The 20,021-nt window shown below is 36.5% G+C and overlaps 1 protein-coding gene across 1 annotated transcript in view; it reads left to right on the plus strand.

The window, feature by feature from the left end:
- The window catches only part of LOC148819555 (protein kinase C-binding protein NELL1-like), a 164,859-nt gene that overhangs the window by 38,839 nt on the left and 105,999 nt on the right, over nucleotides 1-20,021 (plus strand). The window contains exons 5-7 of the mRNA XM_088934521.1: nucleotides 8,178-8,274; nucleotides 14,998-15,070; nucleotides 17,327-17,409. Coding sequence (XP_088790647.1) covers nucleotides 8,178-8,274; nucleotides 14,998-15,070; nucleotides 17,327-17,409 — 253 coding nt within the window. The remainder of the gene's footprint in view (nucleotides 1-8,177; nucleotides 8,275-14,997; nucleotides 15,071-17,326; nucleotides 17,410-20,021) is intronic.

The raw sequence follows: 20,021 nt of genomic DNA on the forward strand, positions 1-20,021 counted from the left end.
AATAAAAATAATGCTTGCTGTACCCTCGCATTAGTGTTAGAATGACAATTTCACCATGTGATTTAAAGTTCTTAATATTGAATTGTATTTTCATCAAATGCTTGAATGCTTTATTTCATGTGGTTATGCGAGTACAGCTTCCATCCCCTTAAACTTCAGAGTTACAGCACCTGTTTTCATGTGATCTTTCCTGTCACTGCAAATGGGAGGCTGACTGGAAGCGAATTCTTCAGTCTTTCTCCCAAGTTACTGCTTTAGTACTAATCACCTGATTTGGCTCCATTGAGCCCAGATCTGATCATTTTTAACTGGTTAGTAAAAAAACAACACCACTTTTTTTCTACTGTTAGCCTTCTGGATTTTCTTGTCACATATTTGGTGGAGGCAGCATACAGCAGCATAATGGATATGGAATCATGACTGCCAGGTTGTGGGTTTGAGTCCCCACTGCAGACACTGCTGCTGTGCCTTGAGGGAGGCACTGTACCCCAGTTGCTGTGTAAGTGGGGACTGGCACTGCTTCGGGGTCATCCCTGTGATGGACCAGTGTCCTATTCACTTGCTCTCTAGTCTGGTTAATGCTGCAGAAACCAGGAGGCACTCCAGCCTGATGAGCTGCACTGGCACTGGTAAGGACTGACTTTTGCATTTGCATCTAAATGAAAGTTTATCATTGAACAGGCTTGCGGTATGTGCAATTGAATATGAAACTAAGTTACTTTAGTTACTAAATTACGCACTCTAGAACTCGGCTTCTGTAATAATAAAAGCTTCGCTGTTACATTTGTTATTCACTTAGTGCATTCTGTACTCACGGTGTAGTGACGAGGCTTCAAGTGCACTTGAAATATCCGGATAAAACCTTCTAAATCTGGGCAAAAAAACTGTTTAATACAGTGTCCACAACATTTTTGTTACTGTCCCTACTTGTATGTATATATATTCTCTGGTAGTATAGAGCTCACAAAGTCCCAATAGTTCATAAAAAAGTTGTGCTAGATGATGGAAAAAGCAGTAGATTGAAAAAAGCCCTTCAACACTTTGTGCAAATATTCAAATGTGTTCTTGTGTTCAATTCCTACATTTGGAAAAGCAGTTTTTTAAAACTGTATTTTGATCCTCAGAGTAAGCTGTACATATTTGTGCTATTCTTGTTTTCAATCAATATGAAGCGTCACTGCAAAAAAAGAAAGTATGCTTGCAAAGCTTCACCAATCACTATGGTAGTAATTACCCTTCTTCATTATACAGCCTAATGAAGGAGAAGTTTAAATGTCAATAAATGTTAAATTGAAAGCCTTTTCTTTTATCGATTTAGTTCCTGTGAAAGTCTCTTTAAAGAGATTCAGGTCAGCTTGGAGCTGTTCACCAGGGTCTCGTCACACCTAGTTATTAGTGGTTTTTTTTTTAGAATATATGTTTCCTAGGTCTGTTGATTTTTTTTTTCATTGCCATTTCAAGATCTACCCACCCTTACTTCAAAGAAACATGCTCCCTTCTGGAGATGCCTTAAACCTACTAGTATAAAAGTAGTTCTTGAAAGAAAGAATAACATAAATCCCTAGGAAATCACCACAATTGCGGTGTCCTGGGTGTATCAGATGTGATACACTCACGTCATTGTTGGAAATCCTCTGTGCTTCTTGCACAGAGGTTTGTGCTACATAGGACCAGACCTACTTTGACTTAGGGCTTCGTGTGGTGAGTCTTTTTTTCATGACTGGTCTTCCCCAGCTAGGAAAAGAAAGTCCTAAAGGACTGTGTAGTTGTGGTCCCCTGTTGGCCAGAGTACCCACTAATCCATTCCAACGAGACCAGTGTCTGCAGGCTTGAACAGTTTGAGCCGACATCCTGTTAATGCATGTTACATCATACCCCCTGGGCGTTTTCTTTGGTAACGAAACTGTTATGATGGACTGGCAGAAAAATATTGCAGGTATAAGACTCTTCTGTAGCTAGAACAATTTTTATATACAGTAGTCCCAATCAATAGTAGAGTAGAGGAGTTTATCGCCATACTGTATGTACACATACTGTACATTGGAATTCTTAATTGCGCTGATCTCTTGGGACATATTCTCTACAACAGACAATGCCACACAATGTAGACAACGTGAACAATAAATATGTTGTGGAAAAATAAATATATAGTAGTGAGACCAAAAAAAGGTAGACTATGTAAAAAGTGTGTAGTGCAGATGTGTATTGAGTCACTGCAGTTAACTGTTGAGGATGCGTATTGCAGTGGGATAGAAGTGGCTGGTCTTTATTATTTCATACATTTTATTATTACATATTACATACAATATGATATGTCACTGGTCAGTCTAATGAGTTTTAAGTGAATCTGATAACTTTTAAAAGCAATGGGAAGCAATCGTGGTCCTCTGATGCCTGGGTCCTAGAGGTTTTAGAGGCACCTTTCAATCAGCACCTGATCAAGACCTGTAATTGCAGCTTGTTTGACTTCCGATCCAATGATAATTGATTCAGTTAAGGCATTAAGACATCCGAGCTGGAATGAAAACCAGAAAAAATGGTTGTCTACTCCTGGTTTGTTGGGTCTGTTTTTTCCATTGTGAAATGGTCAGAGATAATTAATTCATTTTCCCGTAATTAACAGTGATAGCTTGCTCTTGGATCAGGGAGCCTAAAAGCTGTTTCTTGTATGTAAAGGCTTAGAATCAAAAGATTTTGATTGACATTTTGTTGTATTTAAAATGTTTGCTATTATTTTGTTTTAGGCATCATTTTGATTGATTGATCACCCACGACTATGATGCTCTTTAGTGACTTTTGCCTAATAAATTGTCTCATTAGTGAAAAAAGCTTATAGGGCACAGCTGAAGAGGTGATTTATTTTGATGAATGTCAACGTTGGTGAAAATCAAGACAGGAACCAATATGCTCTGTACTGTATATCAAGAGAGCAACACTTCTGTGCCAGAAGTATGTGAAGGCTGGATTAAGTGAAATTAGTGAACAACTTTTGTCCCCCAGTTCCACTGCTTTACAAATACCATGTTGCAACAACCTGAACATCAGCAGTTCAGGTGTGAGGAGGCCCTTGGAGTTCTCCCATCCCAGTACTGAGCAGGTCCAGCCTTGCTTAGTTTCTGGGCTCCTGAGCAGCTGCCAAATGTCATTGCCAAGACATGTCTTTTTTTTGGCTGATGAACCTTATCAGTAGATGAAAAAGAAATCGATCTCAGTTCAGATCTGACAAGATCAGGCTGCAGGATAGTGACGCTACTGGGACAAACTGAGTCTTAAAGAATACTGAACGGTGGTGGCATAATTTTGGATAACATTTCCATTTATTTTTATTGCTTTGTTTTGGATGCTTCAGAGGGCTATTCATGTATGAAGCAGGTTTTTTGATTGAAAATGCAAATTTAAGCACTGAAGATATGATAAAAATTGTAAAGTGACAAGGATTTGGGTACATTATTATGTTTATGGAGAAGGAAGACAAAAACAAATCTAAATGATTGCCATCTGTTTGCATGATTAGCACATTCCCTCCTGAAATCATGACTTAGCTTGCAAACTTTGTTTGTGAACATATATTAAAATTAAGAAAATATTTAAAAAAAACAAATCATCCTTATAGCTGTACCTTATTGTGTTAGGCCTGTGCCAGTCTGTTATCAGATAATTGGATTTGAAAACAGGATTGATGGGGCTCCATTAACTGGAGGGGAAAAGTTTGAAAGCACTATAATAACGTCTGCAGTTATCTTTTAGTATTGCAAACTGTATCCAACTGCAAAAAAGCTAATGCTTATAAAACAATTTACAGCAGTTGTGCTTACACATTTTTGCATTTCCTGACAAGCCAAGATCTCAGCTTTCATGTTAGGATTGTAGCAGCACAGTGAGATGTACCTGTGTGATTCTCATCACAATGTCTGCAGTTTTTTTATCCTTTGGGATAATCATTTAAGGTGTTTTTTAGTCTGCATGCTCTTTGATTTTTAGATACCTAACATATATTATTACATTCTAAATTGGGCATATATACTGCAGTCGTATTGTAATTACTGTAGGTAGGCCGATTTGGATTAGACAAATTAATTTATCCTGTTGGCAAAGTATTGCTGTTCCTTATTCTCATTAATGCTAAGTACTTAGGTATGTACTGTGTATCTGATCTTAGACATTCGAATAACCTCTATTAATGTGGCCATGTGCATCATTTAATGGTCACATCTTCTGTCCCCTGTGGGATAGTAGGAGAGCCTGCTCCTTCGTCATTTTTTTGTCTTCTGATTCTGACCGGAAGACCTATAATGCTCTTCCAGCCTTGAACCTGGAAGACACCAGAGAGATAGTGTTTCTATAGCAACAGATACTAAAGGGTAGATGGAATGTTTGAAATGTTTTTAGTGTTAAGATTTTGCTTATTCTGTATTGTTTGGATATACTGTAGGATTTTGTGATGGCATGCATTCCACATGTGGCCACTGAGATGTACTGTATAATAGCTCTGTCATTAGAGATAAATTTGTAAAATGTATTTGAGTTGGCTTGTTCGGGAGGAATTTCAGGAAAATATTTTTTAATAGTTATCAGTTGTAATTGTTACTGCAGATTAATTATTAATGTGAATTGAACACTTTGGAGAAGTGGAATACATGAATTTTGTTATACAAACTGAGCATAAATTGTGACCATAGATCTGATTTTGCAGAGCCAGCCTAATTGCTTTAAATTTTCTCTGAATAGTTGAACTCAGTATGACACTCTTTTATATGACATAACTGCTGATTCTGTATCTATTGCATTCTGCATTCTCTGTAGTCTTGTTTCAGAATATCTTGTTAATGACATCTTATTTCCTTGTAATTGAACTTAAAGTAGATCACACAGGGGGCTCAGAGTAAGTATACTGTATACAGAAAAGACTTATTTGAATAGCATTATAGAGAGTGGAGAGACAAAAGACTCACAGAGCTCCAGCCAAGTTATATTATTATAATAAATTACTACTGGTAAGCTCTAAACTTCTCAAATGTGTACAAACTGTTTGCAAATGAACAAAATGTAGTACAGCTTCTTATAATTGTAATTGTAAAATTGTTTTGCTTTTAAAATTTATTTTGTTTATAGAAATTCATATCTTGTACATTTAGATTTTTTTTATTTGAAGTGCGTAAGAGAAATAATTTAACTCACTTGTTCATAAGTACTGTATTGAAGGGACAGACATGGTCTTCTTTCCTCATTAGCGTCTGCTTAGACAGTAGTGTTGCTAGCAAAGAGTCTTGTTTTTCTTTTGGCATCATGCTGAAGGTGCAAATTAGTAATTAGGATAGAGGATTAGGTTACAGAGGCTATGTAAAGATGAAGTGTTGAATTGTAGACAAACTCCACAGAGGATTTTGAATGCCATTAGGCATGGAAAGCTGTGGAACTTTGCAAACATTTCAACACTTAGAGTTGCAAACTCTTCTTAAAAATTATTTCAAATACTTATTTTGGGCAATTAATTGTCAGTTGAGCATATACTGCATTTTTCACAGTGCTCTTGGCATTCAGATTTAACTTATGAGTTAAATTACATTGCTAATTTATTTTCTGCAACATCCTATTTTGAAACATAAGTAAGTTTTTAACTTAATGAGTTATTTTTGGGGAAAAAGTAGTAGTTACAAAGTAGTTACATTAAAAGCCCATCTGAATGATTGGGTGTCATGTTGAATGGAGTACACAGCAAAGAGAGGAGTGTCAGACAATTTCAAAGGAGCATATAAGGTAAATTGTTTAACAACTTGCAGCAGAATGACTTGGAACTCTGAAAAAGACTGAGGTCTAGCATTAGAAAGCACAATTTTGATACTGGTTTCATAAAACATGCTGTTATGCTGGTATTTTTCAATGAAAGAACCAGTAGAAAAGTTATTTATAGGCGCATTCTAAAAGGGTCAACAATTATGCCAGCAATGGCAGTGCTTGTACATAACTCACCCATTAGCTCTACACAGGCCGTTAACTCACAGTGAGCTATCTCAAGCAGTCCTTCATAAAGTCATACCAAATTAATAAGATGAATTAAGATTTGATCTGCCAACAGGATCAGGTAACCTGGAGTCAAGAATTTTCTCAAGAGATGAACAGATGAATATGAGAGTTACAGTGGTTTCACAGTACAAACCTGTCTTATTGCCATTTAGAATTAGAAGGCAATCTTTAACTTACATTTTTTAAGCAGATATGACAGAATGCAAATGTGTTCTGTTGCTTAATGCTGTGGGTAAATCGCTGCAATTATTTTTTCTTCTTCTAAACAAAATGTTAGTACAGTTTTGAGGAAGCTTGTGCTCATAAAATGTGATAAAAATGTTAAAAATGTTGTTGCTTTGAACATCAGTAACTTCCATGAAACCCTGTTAATGCTGCTCTTTTTAACACACTCCCTTTTTTTGACCTTCAGCACCTTTTGATGATACCTCAGCTTTTGCTGGCTGATCCTTTTTCCTCACCTTTTTGTTTTATAGTTTTACTGTTTACGGTCAGGTTCTCTGCATTTCAAATATTGTTTGAACCCTATAAAATAAATGCCAGACTATTGCATTGCTGTGTTTATTCAATTGATTTATCACAGCCTGAGGTCATAATCACTTTTGATTATGCCAAAACCTGTCACACTCAAAAACCCCACATATGCGCATACACACTTACCTTCAGGTTTAAGTGTTTTTCCTGTGGATAGTTGAAAGCACAGCTGAAGATTTATTTTGCCCCTCAGGAACTATTCAATTGCTTTGCAGTGTTCCTTTGTACAGTTTTTTTTTCTCCTGTGACTTTTTTCTTTTTATTATTTGCTATTTGTGATACTGTATGTGTTTTAGTTCCGAAAAGCAATGTTTTCCCAATTATAAATTTAACTGTGTAGAGTATTCTGAATGTGAAACATTCCTCAGCTACATGCTGACCGACAAATTAGTCCTAGGTAAGACTAACGTACCCCCCACAACACTTTAATATTTCTTATGACTTAGTGTAACTGCAATGTTTTTAAGCACATTGTCATTAGTCTTAAGATTACTTCTTTGGTCCTGTATGAGTTTTGAACACATGTATCATTCAGTGTTACTGTTGTTTTTCATCTTTACCGCATCCTTCCAGCAGAAATTAAAACTGAATACTGCATTCCCAATGTACCCATTGAAAAAACAAGGAATAAATAAGAAATCAACTTCTCTGTTGCTCTGTTGCTTTCACAAGGGACTAAGTTGTGTTCTTGTTTGCTTTAACAATGGAGAGTTTGAGGTTTTACATCTCTAGGACCTCTGTTGTAAAATGCGACACAGACTGAATTAAGCAAAATCTCTGTTTGTTGCCAGTTTGCAAAATGAGCTTTGATAGTCTCAAGCTCAAGGTCCAAAAGCACAAATGTCGCCATTGCAGAATTACCAGCCTAATTGGCATCTCAGTTTGTGGTCTCAAATCACAGAAGCTGTCGAAGAGAGACTCTGTGTTGGGGATTAGAATTCAGATCCAAGGCTGCTGCGTGTGGCTTCTGGAGGCTGGGCACTGGGTACAGCTTGGGACTCTCCTGTCAGTGTGTGACCTTGAGATATTAAGTTTATGCACAGCCTCCCACAATTCAAAGTCTTCTATAAAGACAATTGTTCCTTTATTACATAATGCCCAAGTGAGGGTTGTCCTCTGAAAGCTCATTACCATACACGCATGTGCATATTTTTTTTCCTGTTTCAATTAACACCATCTTCAAGAGCTGCACACAGGTCATGCCACAGGCATAGACTGTGTGAAGTTCGACTTTTAAGACAATGAGGCTTTGAATCTGTCTGGAAAACCATTTGTAGCCTGGCTTCTCTTACCAATTTCTATACATTTTTGCAAAGGATTGTCAGATTCCAATAAGTTTATACAAAGAAAAAAGCATTCTAGCTGCTGCATAAACAAGGCAAAAAAGAAATACTGTGTGGGCATTCCCATTATATATTAAGGCAATATAACCTAACCTTGAAAGGACCTTCACCAAAAAAGGGTAGGAAAGGAATAGTTGACTGAGGCTTTTGGCACTTGTCATTTCAGTGACGTATTTTTTTTAAATGGAATGCCTTAACATATTGGTAAGATTAGTGTTGACATTTTTGATAAAGTTTTTTTCAGTGAGCTAATAGTTTTTTTTCTGTCATTTGCAGGATTTATGAACGGGTCATAGCCCCACCAGAAACTGATCTAGTGCCAGGGAGCGCGATATGGCTTGGCCAGCACAATCAAAAACATGGGCTATTTAAGGTAAGAGGAGGAGTAGGTTAATATAACACAAGGCGTCTGTTTTTTGGCATGAAGGAAGCAAATTCAGTTCCTTTGTGCTGAAAAAACAACTATTGTACGGTATATGGTACCAATCCTGTATACTATGCTTTCATGCTTCGGGATATTATCTGCATTTCATTAACTGTAATTAAGGACAGGGCTCTTATGACAGTAGTTGATCTATTTGTAATAAACGTACTGGATCACAAAAACTATGCTGTGTGGTGCAATGAAATTAAAATGAAAGGAACAATGGAGCAATGTTTCTATTGATAATGGTGATAGAGAGCAGAAGGGGGTCTAACATCAGTGGCTTTTTCCAGAGGATATAGTATGCATCCAATCCCAGACACAATAGGTGGCTAAATTAAGCAAGTGCAGAGGCCCCTGGCCTCTATTTTGTTTCACTGTCTTTTGAATGTACAGTACTTCCAATTAGTTTGTTCGACAGTGCTGTTTTCATGATACCCCTTTTTGAAGAAGCAGACTTACTTTATTATCACCTTACATACAGTTATCTTTTGGAAATTTGAGAAAAGGTGAACCAGTCTCACCTTTGTTCCCACAAAGGAAGTTATTACAGAGTGATTTCTTATAAACCTAGAGTTGGAACCAGTAGACCCAAGTGGGGTTGATTTGCCTTTTTCTGAAACAAGCTTTCACAACTAATAGCCAGCCCCAGGCCAGTAAGAAGAAAGAAAGAGGTAGCACAGAATGTAAAGACTATAACAATTAATTATACCCAGTCGTGTGGGGAAAAAATACCAAATATAAAACTCTTAAAAATGAATGACTACACTGATCATCGTTTGCTATGGCACATTAAATACATAGGTTTCAAAGGAAAAGGAGCTCACCAATTAATTGATAAGGATTTTGACCAAGAAAAGAGAAAAGAACAAAGGTAGAAGCTTAGCCTGGGAAATGTATTGCTTTTCTGTAGCACAGAATTTTGTCATTTAAAAAAAAATTCAAATACTTGCTAGGGCTGCAGTAGGAGATATGCTTCTGAACCATATATTTTAATCTGACATTAAGCCATAGCTTGCTTTTTTTAACAAAAAAACATTTTATGCATTATATTCTGTTCACAATCCCTTGCCATTTATCATTACGATAAAAACATCAAGAGTATGTAAACTGGCACAAAACTGAATACATGAAGCCTCTTTCCTTGGAATTGGTTTAATTGGCTTTCAGAATAAGATGCCCCTCTGCTTTCTCTATCACTACTAAATTTTTGTTCTAGTTTTCTCCATCCTAACTGCATACTGTGTCTGGCTGTCTCACTCAAAGGAAAGCACACTGTAGAAATGCAGAACTAGCATTTTCAAAATAAGGTAAATTAATCATTTACAACAGGAGACGGCATTTAATTTGCTCCCAGACTATCCAAGTAAATGCTGAATGCCTTCCTCTGTGCTGCTGCTATGATTGGAAAATGGTAGACTGGAGTTAAACAATCTTATATTAAATTTTTCCATGGAGGTCAGAGACATTTGCCTTAAAAAAATAGAGCTTTTTGTTGTAAAATCTTATTTCTCAATGCTTTAGAATATGGTATAAGACCCATTCTACAGTGGCTCCAACACATCTGTGCTAGAAATGTAGTAGTTCAGGTGGGTAGCTGTGTCAGCATGCGTAGGCTGCAAAGGAACAAGTAATAGGTTTATTCCATGCTGAAAAAAGAAGAGAGAAAACACACTGTTTCGGCCGTGGAGCCTTCTTCAGGTGCTAGAACAGGTGTGCTAGAAATGTACAAGGATGTTTCGAAGCCACTGTATGTTTGCTTAGCAAACTTCATTCATGCAGTAAATCAAAATACGCCAATTCTTATTTCTTCTGTGTTTATATACTGTAGATATGACTGGGTGTTCAGGCGTTCAGATTACTTCTTTTAGAATGTCTTTCTTTTTGTATTTCTTCAAGACCTTGTGCTATATCTTTCCCTGAACTCTATACTGGCTCATTTTCATATTGCTTTCTTAAAAACAGACACAATAAAAGAATCCATCCTGGCCAATCGACTCGCGGTATCCGTAAAATGAGAATTCATAGTGACATCCTTCACTGTGCTAATGACCAAACATTTTCTGTTTAAAACTTTTTTTTTTTACTTTTACTGCCACATTTCACCACTTGTGGCTTCTTTATGGTTCCTTCAGTGAGTTGATACCATGGCAATAAAAAAAAAAAAGCAAATGCTTCACTCCAACAAATATCTTTCCGCTTCAAAGTGTAATGAGTTTGGTGCTTTTCTCCTCACCTTGGTTACGTGAAATGGCCTTTTGTCTTTCATTTGGTCAACACAACTAACACGCTTCACCCTTTCAGTTTTTCAATATACAATCGGATTATTTATAAAAGAAAGGAACAGTCTTGATTCTGTCTACATGTGAAGGTGTTTGTGATATATCGAATGTATATAAACTGCATTCATTGGCTGTATTGCAGAGGCACATAGTTAGAGGAAACTAAAAAGTAAGTATAATAAATGCAGCTAGTGTATTTGTATTTGCATGCAGCTGCAGCTATTGTGAATTGGTAGTTTATCTCATGTGTTCTTGTTGGCATACTGTAATAGAATACAACAAGCTGGGGCTCCCAAAAGGTGCCAGCCAGTAAATGTGTAGGGAGAACCCTGTATTGTTGGCCTTACTAGTCTGACATAAGTACATATTTTAATTTGTGTCCAGGATTGACCAAATGCTGGTATATACTTGCCCACATGGTGTCAAGCTTGAGTGAGCCCGAGTATGATGGAGGTATCCTCTGCCTACCAAGGAAATGTGAACCCATTTGGGACTTTGTGGGCTCCTGTCAGCTAGCAGTGTTGTCAGTGAGAACCATCATTCCATCAGTTTATCTGTGGGGTTTGCAGTGTAAATAATGAAGTCAGTGGTTCCAACATTGCCTGTTTCAGGATGAAGACCACAGCCCTCCTTTGCTGGTACATAGTTTCTAACAGTAAAGCTGTGCTAATTAACCATTGCTGTTTCCTCAGGGTGGGATAGGGGAATGTAGCTCTCATACTTCCTTTATTCTGATTTGAAAGTTTTAAAACGTAAAGTAAATCTGATTGACCAAAACCACTTTTTCAATTTGAGTAAGGAGTATAGAAAGTTTGACATTCCTAATTTTAGAACATTCACTTGCAAATATCCATTTTTTATTCATTTTAACTTTGCGCTGGGCTGAATAAATAAATCTCTTTCAGAAACAAGCAGTATTGTGCTCCAAATAATTCTGTTTCAAATGAGGCTGACGGGAGGCTGTGAAATGATTAGGCCACTAAGCTGAGAGAGGGCAAGCTGTAGGTTAGCTGATATCGATTTGAAAGAGAGCTCCAGTCTGTGGCTGTGCTGCAGCAGACCTCCCAGAGTTGAGCAGGCGTGATGAAATGGAAGAGCTTTAGCCGTGAAGGAATAAGTGGCTGTGGAAGATTGTTAATTGGGTTCACTGATGCTGCCGCAAACCCAGGCTTCTTGTGAAATAGTGCAGTGTTGATTTCTTCCCCAGACTCTCTCAGAATAGTTGCAAAAATTTTAAGTTTGGTGTAGTTTGAACAAAAGTTATTTATTCACATTGTTGGCAGTTCTTTTTTTTAACGTGTTCACTTTCATTGCCGAGATATTTGTCTTGCAGACAAGCTCCACGTGAGTGTTACAAAGGAGCCACAGGAGGCATTTTGACTGGTCATTTTACAGAAAATTGAATTCATGGTCAGTGTATCTCCAACAAGTTGTTTTTGAGAGAGCATGTCAAAGGCTAATTCCAATCCACATGAATTAAGAGGAAAACAGTATCTTAATCCTCCAATATTAGCAGTGCTTGCTCCGTCCTTCTAGGTATCAGTGTATATAGTAGTAGTTAGGCTCAGGTCTCTGCCAGCGAAATGCCTGTAGTATCTTTGAGCAAGGCTCACTGCTCAGATTGCAAGTTCGAACTTGTGTTGCAAGATGGACCAGCATCCCATGTAGGGGAGCAGGAGTCATGCTCTGGTGGCTTAATGCTGCTGAAACCAGGATAAGCACTATGCTCTCCTGGGGGTCATGTGTACTTTCCTTTGTTTCATAAGAACATCAAATAAACAAGGTTGCAAGCCAGAGGAGGCCATTCTGCCCATCTGATAACTTGTAATTCATTGATCTGAGGATCTCATCCAGCCACTCCTTGAAAAAAGCCAGGGTATCTACTGTACTGTACATCAACAACATGGATGATGTTGCTTGTTTCGTACTCCTAGAATCCCAATATGAATTTTTTGGCAGGCACTTTTAAACAAGCAAATTGTTTGTACCCATTTACACAGCAGTGTTGTTTACTGAAGCCAGCTGTGTGAAGCCATCTAACTTGAGGGCACAACAGTGCCCCATTCAGGCTCTGAACCCAAAGCTTTCAGTTTCAATTCCAGTGCCCTATCCACACTTTCCTTTGAGTTGTTTGTTTTAATCTATAGTACCTTGATCAACATGTTTTATTTCAGTTTCTTGTGAATGTTCTTCAAGGTGAAGATTATTCATGAAATTCTAATTTCCCCAAAAAACTCTATATAGGTGGTAATGACCGTTTCATGTTTCATTTTGTTTTCTTTGGAATTTTTTCTCAGAAATCTCTTGTAGCTTGCTATGCAGTAGCCAAAACATAGTTAAGAGCGGAAAAGAGCGGTATGTATTGTCATTTTTGAATGCTTCATAATTACAGCTTTGAGAGAAATTACAGCAATTTCCCCATAAGTGTGATTAAATTTGTGCTGTTTACAATGCCTGTTGTTTATACAGAGGCACTCATAATCGCTATAGAATTTCCAATAAGCACAAAAAATGTATTTATTTGTGTCCTCAGAGAGCAAATCTTTTTAAAGAAATCTGGAACTAGATTTAAGTTTTGTCTGAGATCTATAGTTTAAATGCAAGTCAGAACTAGTAAGTTAATCTAGGATGTGTGTACTTAGGGGAATGGCATTCCATGGCTTTGTAGTGATTTATTATAAGATAGCAAGTACTAGATGGCATACTTGGAATTAAAATGATATGATAATCACTTGATGTCCAAGCCCATATGTGGAGTCATTTCTGTATGTCTATGATTCTTTTGTTGTGTTCTGTTCAAAGCTCTTGAAAAGTCCTCAGACTTCTTTGTTTCTGCAACCAGATTTGACAATTATCTGTGGGATGTCTTTTTATTATCAAGAGAACATTGCTGTGCTCGAAATCCCTAGCAGTTATTACCTTGTTTAGCATTAATTATTTTTTAAGGTTTCCTAAAGGACTATGCTCTCATATTGAGATGATAATTTTTATGATATTGTTCAAGCTAACACAATGCCATATACTGTATATGTACTGTACATGTCCATTTAATGTGCATGTTATAAAAGTCTTTCCATATAAATTAGGCTGTTTTGTGATATTTTGAGGGGACGGGAAGTTGCAAGGGATTACAATTTCTAGAACTGTAGTGGTCATATTTTTTCTCAATTATCTCCATTCATAACTGTTTAACAAAATAAACAGTTTGTTTTTAATTTTGTTGTTGTTTTTTACTTAATACCACAGATGGTCTTATTATCAAAATGGAACAATGTTTGTTTGAAATATTCAGTAAAATTAAATTTATACATATCACATGCATAATTGGTTTCAGTTCTAAGTTGTCATAATTGCATAATTATATGCATAGCAACAGGATGTATAATAAATATCATAATGCTTTGTGGTCTGTGATTGATTTTATTTTCCCCAGTAAATGCATAAAAACTGATTTTCTACTTTTCTATTATTATACATAAGTGGTGATAGTGTTCTTTACTTTGATTTGCATAACATATAAAATGTGATTTTGATATTCAAGTACTAATCATTCAGGATCTGAGGACTAATCATAACCAATTGTTTATTTTTTAGAGCTGTGGAAAATGTATTTTGTCTTCAATTAGTGTTAGAATATCGCATTCAACAATACCAATAGTACAAAAACTGCCCAATACAGTGAGATAAATTAATTTAAGTACTGGTTTAGAATTCAGAATAATGCTACATGTCTGTGAAAAGCTGCTGACTATTTCAAGAGCTTGACCTTCCATTTCTAGAAACATAATCTGGCATTTGTCTTCTGGATAGAAGTGTTCTTGTACAGGTTTCCCACTTGAGCAGATTCCTTGTTTTTCTGATTTAATCTTCTGTTCCCCTGCACTGTCTTAACATGCTGTACAGTATGTGTCATTCATTCAGTTTCCCAGTAATAATGAAGGGAGCAGCAAAATTTAAATTTTGTAAAAAGTGGCATGTACTGTAGTTAATAAAGACAATTAACAGGATGATTAGTTAATTAAACTTCAAACACTTTTTAAAATTTGAAATTGTAATAGTAAAATCACTATTCACAATGACACAAATCACAATTACTTTTTTTTACTTCCTTCTCTTTCAGTAAGATGCTACAGTCTGGAGTATAAGGGGGTTAAAAGAGGATCCTATCAGTTTTTACATAGATCAGTCTGATATATTCACATCCTGTTTTATTAAAATCTGCAGTGTTAATAGTCAGAGATGGAGGTGGGAAACTTCTGCTCTGCAGGTACCTTTAGAGAGTAACTATCAAGGCAAATATTTGAAGTGATAATGTGTTAGGAATTAATCACTAAGTGTAACAGTGTGAAACTAAGATGCATGCAAAAAACAACTTTCTTTTTCCACCCAGGGTACTATTCAAGATGTGAAAATGATTTTTGCTCCAAATGGATATATAACACAGTGTCCAAATCTGAATCGCAGTAAGTACAATGGGTTTTCCAGTACTTCTAGCACTACCAATGTGTCAGTGTGGTCGTCTCAAGGGGTTTTGTCTGTGTGCTAAAGACATGTAACTTGCCTTTTGTGTTTGAAAAGTAAAACAATTTCTGAATGATGCAGTATGCTGCATATACATAGAGTATCTCATCTTCATGGAAGTAAAAAGGACAGATATGTTAGTGCCTGAAACAATGGCTAATACCACTGGTTTAGGTAGCAACAGAAGTTCAAAGCAACTTCTTTTCTGAGTTGTTACACATTTAGAAAACAGTCTGAACCTCCTCTGCTAATTGTGGCATGATTACTTGGGAGACCGAAAATAATAAGGGTTACAACACAATACATTTTTCCCCTTTTTTAGAACTTATTGTGGCATGTGTTATAGAATATAAATGGCTTTTATACTGTAGATAAAATAACTAATCCAAATCAGGCCTACAATTCAGAGAACTGCAACATCAGAAGAACCTTAATCTTACGGCATTTGACAGCAATCAGCTTAAGAACATCATCAACCACACAAGGGAAATTTGCCAGCAAAATTGGTTATCTTCCTTTTTATATTCAATCAAATTGTGTAGGGCAGTAGCTATGGAACTAATTTTTAACTGTCTTGCTTATATAAAAACCATTTCACGCACCTACATGCCAATTGAGTACTACAGTAAATGTGGTTTAATGTGCACCTGCCTTTTGTGATATGAGTAAGATGGACTTTGGAAAATTAATATGTTGTTAGAAGAAATTCACAGAATGTAGACATTGATTTCTGAAAGAATAAAAGGGAAAAAATATTCAAAAATGTAACTTAATTTGATATGATAATGTGAAATTAACACTATAAAGGCAATGTGTGTGTCTGGGAAGCCAAGCTTGCAGTTCTGTTTTTACTGACATATTACCCCCATAACACCCTCTTTTCCAACACCTCTTACTTACAGACAGCCGGGGGCTGGGAGTGAGAGGAAGTACACTGTTTAGTACAGCACAACTGTAGAGTACACTGCCTTGGCATTGTGAGGATCTAATTTCTGGAAATTATCGGGACAGAGCACTTTCAGGTGGTGCTGAAAAAATGGCAGAAGCCCTTTACATTTTCTATTAGGCTATAGATATGATGGCGTTAGCAACAGTATATAATGGAAGATATATTTTCTAATGAAGATTAGAAATTAGATAATATTTTTGTTTGTATTTATAGTTTAACAAACAAAAAGCTTATCCTTAGACATTTCTGTACATCACATAGATTGTATAAACTTATTTAGCCCACTGTGTACTTTTTTTCAACCAGATACAGTACATTTGTATTTTAGTACACTGTTCAAATCCCTCTGTGTATTTCTGCAGATAACTTGTGTCATGGAATGGCATTGTGTTGTAAGTGCATAAGCCAAATTAGCTGGAAACAGAAAAACAAACTTGAGCAGAAGGGCTGTATCTACAGATGTCTAATCTTATAACTTCACACTAACTGCCAAACTATGCAAAACAGTATTGTCAGAATCCTTTTTGTGGTACTTTGGGATTCGGGGAGCTAGTACAAGTCACAAATAATAAAGGTTGGCAGTTCTTCATATAAGGACTTCAGTAGCTGAATTCTAAGCAAGTTGGAGCCTTGCCTGAGTTTTTTTTCTTCATTCTGCCAAGATGAAATCACAGTTGATAAGGGTGGGTACTCATTATGTCGTGGGTATTATTCTGTCTGTGTCATATAGTTCAGAACAGTTGGGTGGCAAACAAAGAATAACAATTAAAAGAAATCATGAAATGGGTGATGATAAATCCTAATTAACTTTCTTTGCTCATTTTGAGTTGAAGTCATGCCTGAATTTGGAACTCATTTTCTGATGACGGGAGAGTGTTTTCCGGTTTATTATCAATTTATATAGGCTTTCCATACTGATTGATTGATTGAATGAGACAAATTAAAGAGTTAAGAAGATAAGATATTTTATGGTGCTATAAAATAGTACAATTACGGTTTCCTAGCAATTTGTTTAGCCATTTTTGAGAGTTTCTATTCATAGTGAAAGGATAAGAATTGCAATGGAATATAAAAAGGGGGCACCAGGAGGCGATTCTGTTCTGGTACAATAAAAAAAAATGCTGTTGGTCATTTCCTTTATCCTGATGCTGGTCATCTGTGGCTCTGCTTCAGTTATGTGTAATTTTCTTTTTTTTTTTAAGCTTCAGAAAATCTTCATTCATTCATGTCTTTGTCTTCTCCTATTGAGCCTGCCCAACGTGTAGTGATTTCCTGAGCCTCGTGCAAGGTATCATGGATCTTCAGGAGCTGCTGGCTAAAATGACTGTAAAAGTGAGTAGGTTACAAAAAAACCTTTCTTGTGTAGTGACCCTTTCATGTCATTTTTTGCTTACTGTGTTGCACAGGCATAATTTACATATTTGCTTTTCCTCCTGGGACTTCAGGGGAAATTAGACAGTCATCTGAAGCTGTGATGACACTCTGCACTGTGGTGCGATCCCAAGCAGAGAAGAAGTGAAGTTTGATCATAAAGATCTGTTCCTACTGTAGGGAATTTGCAGCACTGTTCGCCAAATGTTTGAAATGAAATTGAAATGAACTGAAATTTCCTACAAAAAAGGCCATTTTCCGGAGAACACTCAAGAAAACAAACACAAAGTACAGTACATCTTCTTGTAATGCTCGGTGTTTAATCATTTTGAGGTGGTTTTTATAATCTGAGCCCCAGTCGATCTCTAGTGTTACTGTGAATGAGTGTTTTTAGATGGGATCATTGCATATTCATTATTTTTGACAATGGTTACCCCTTCCTTTCAGTTATTCTGAAATGTCACACAAAACAGCTGTCTCCTTGCAAAGAGTAAATTTATCTTGACCCCTTTTCACACAGTAGAGCAGATTCTACTATACTATTTTTTTCTTTTCATTTTAAATAATTGGACCTTTTTTTTAAAAAAGAGAATAATCACCCCGTTTTTGAATAATCAGCTGTTAATCAACAGAACACACCACATCAACCCTCAGAACCAACACAGGGAAAGTCAGGGCGCTTTCTGCTTAAAACATGACCACCCTCAGCTGTTCACTTTGTGAGTTCTCCTGCACCTGCACCTGCAGGAGAACTGACATCAACTGGTAGAGGGATGTGGTCATCGCTGATAGTACCTCAGGCGTAGAGATGCCCTGTAAGTCCTGAAACTGAGAAGATCCTGACCAGAATGAGCTCTCTCAGCCCCATTTGTACTAACCACTAGTTAAGACAGTTGTATCTTTAATATTTTTCTAATTTCTCCCCTCTCTTTGCAATATTAGAATTCTCAGCACTTGATGTTTCATTCTGGATCTGTTAGAAATGTAATGGTGTCCTATATTGCCTACAAAATAACCCTTCATGTCACACACCCGAATGAGAGCTATATTTCTTTTTTAAATTTTAATACTGTCATACGTCACCAAGATCAATGATTTATCTTGCAGTAGTGAGATTTAGTTCAATAAGTGTACTTTTCGGTTATATTGCAGACTAAATTTCCTATTAAAACAATTTTACTGTATAAACTGATTTTGTAAGCCATAGCTTAATAGCTTGTCAAACAAGGTGTGTGCAGTTAGCGTCAGGTCATGCATTCATGACTAAATATGGAATCCAGCTAATGCTTTGCTGCTATACCCATTTGTGGTTTAGTAATGAATGCTACATAGATGTGAAACTGGGTCTTAGCAAGTTGCTATCTTTTAGATTTGAATTTTTAATTATTGTGGTTAAAATAAATCCCAAGTTGCATCACTACAGAGGTGGGCAGATATGAAGCATTGAGGAGGCACGTGAATGGGTTTCTTCTGAAGCACTACAGGACTCCAGGAATGGCACAGCAGGAGACTATTAACAGGTGTTGTGGAGTCTCTGCTATTTATATAGCTTGTTCTGTGTGGAGTATGGAGAATAAATCATATACATTTTTCAGACATTTAAATTGGAGGAACCTTTAAAGGTACAGTATACCACTTCTGTTTTAACTGGCAGTGAAACAAATTAAAGTGATTTGCCAGTGTGGGTGTTATTGTAGGCATCAGTGATAGTAGAGAGAAGGCAGTGTAGAAAGGAGCTGTTTTCCACTGTACTTTTGTCACTTGATGCATCTTTAAGGTCCTTTACATGAAGAGGTGTTTCTGTAAAGCAGCATTAGTAGTCCTGAAAATGAATGCATGAACATGTGTGTCACAGCCACCACTGTATAGGAAGTGTCAAGAAGAAGTTGTTCTAAGCATGAATTATTAATGCATGAAGGCAAGAGGTCACAGCAGGAGCCAATGATATTGTTTTGTGTTCACAGCATTGCCCTTGCGGGGGAAAATGCCCAAAGTAGCAAGAATAAATATACACCACAGGGGGCTGGAGTTTGCTTGAAAAAACAGGCATTTCTGTGTCATTTAGTGGACAGTGGTAGAGTGGGGGGGGAAAAAGAAAGAAAAACTCGTATTTAAGAGTCAGCCTACTCTATTGGGTTTTCCTTTCACACACATACAGGATCTTTTACTGTACATAGTAAATGAAAGAATGAGAGGAGAAACTTGAGGTGTTGTTCTAGATTTTGATTGAGTATGAAAAGAAAAAAAAAGTGTTTAGAAAAACATTCTTTTCATTCAAGGCTTTCAGAAGCTTTCTAAAAATGCAAAAAACCAACATCTTGTTATAGTATTCATATATCTAAATATCTAAATCTACAGTATAATGCTGTAAACCTTGTAAAAAAATAATTCTGACTTGCTTTACAAATGGAAAAGATGCATAATCACTGTTTTTTCATTCTTACCTGTCCTATTGTGAATGGATTACCAGAGAGCTAGATGCCTTTACAGCTTTTGTAGTTTGCACTCAATACAATAAAGAAACATATGAAAATAAAACAACAAATGAAGTATGGAGAGTAGTTTCTAACACA

This window comes from Atractosteus spatula, chromosome 16 (assembly GCF_055471065.1).
Source record: "Atractosteus spatula isolate fAtrSpa1 chromosome 16, fAtrSpa1.hap1, whole genome shotgun sequence".
Classification (NCBI taxonomy): domain Eukaryota; kingdom Metazoa; phylum Chordata; class Actinopteri; order Semionotiformes; family Lepisosteidae; genus Atractosteus; species Atractosteus spatula.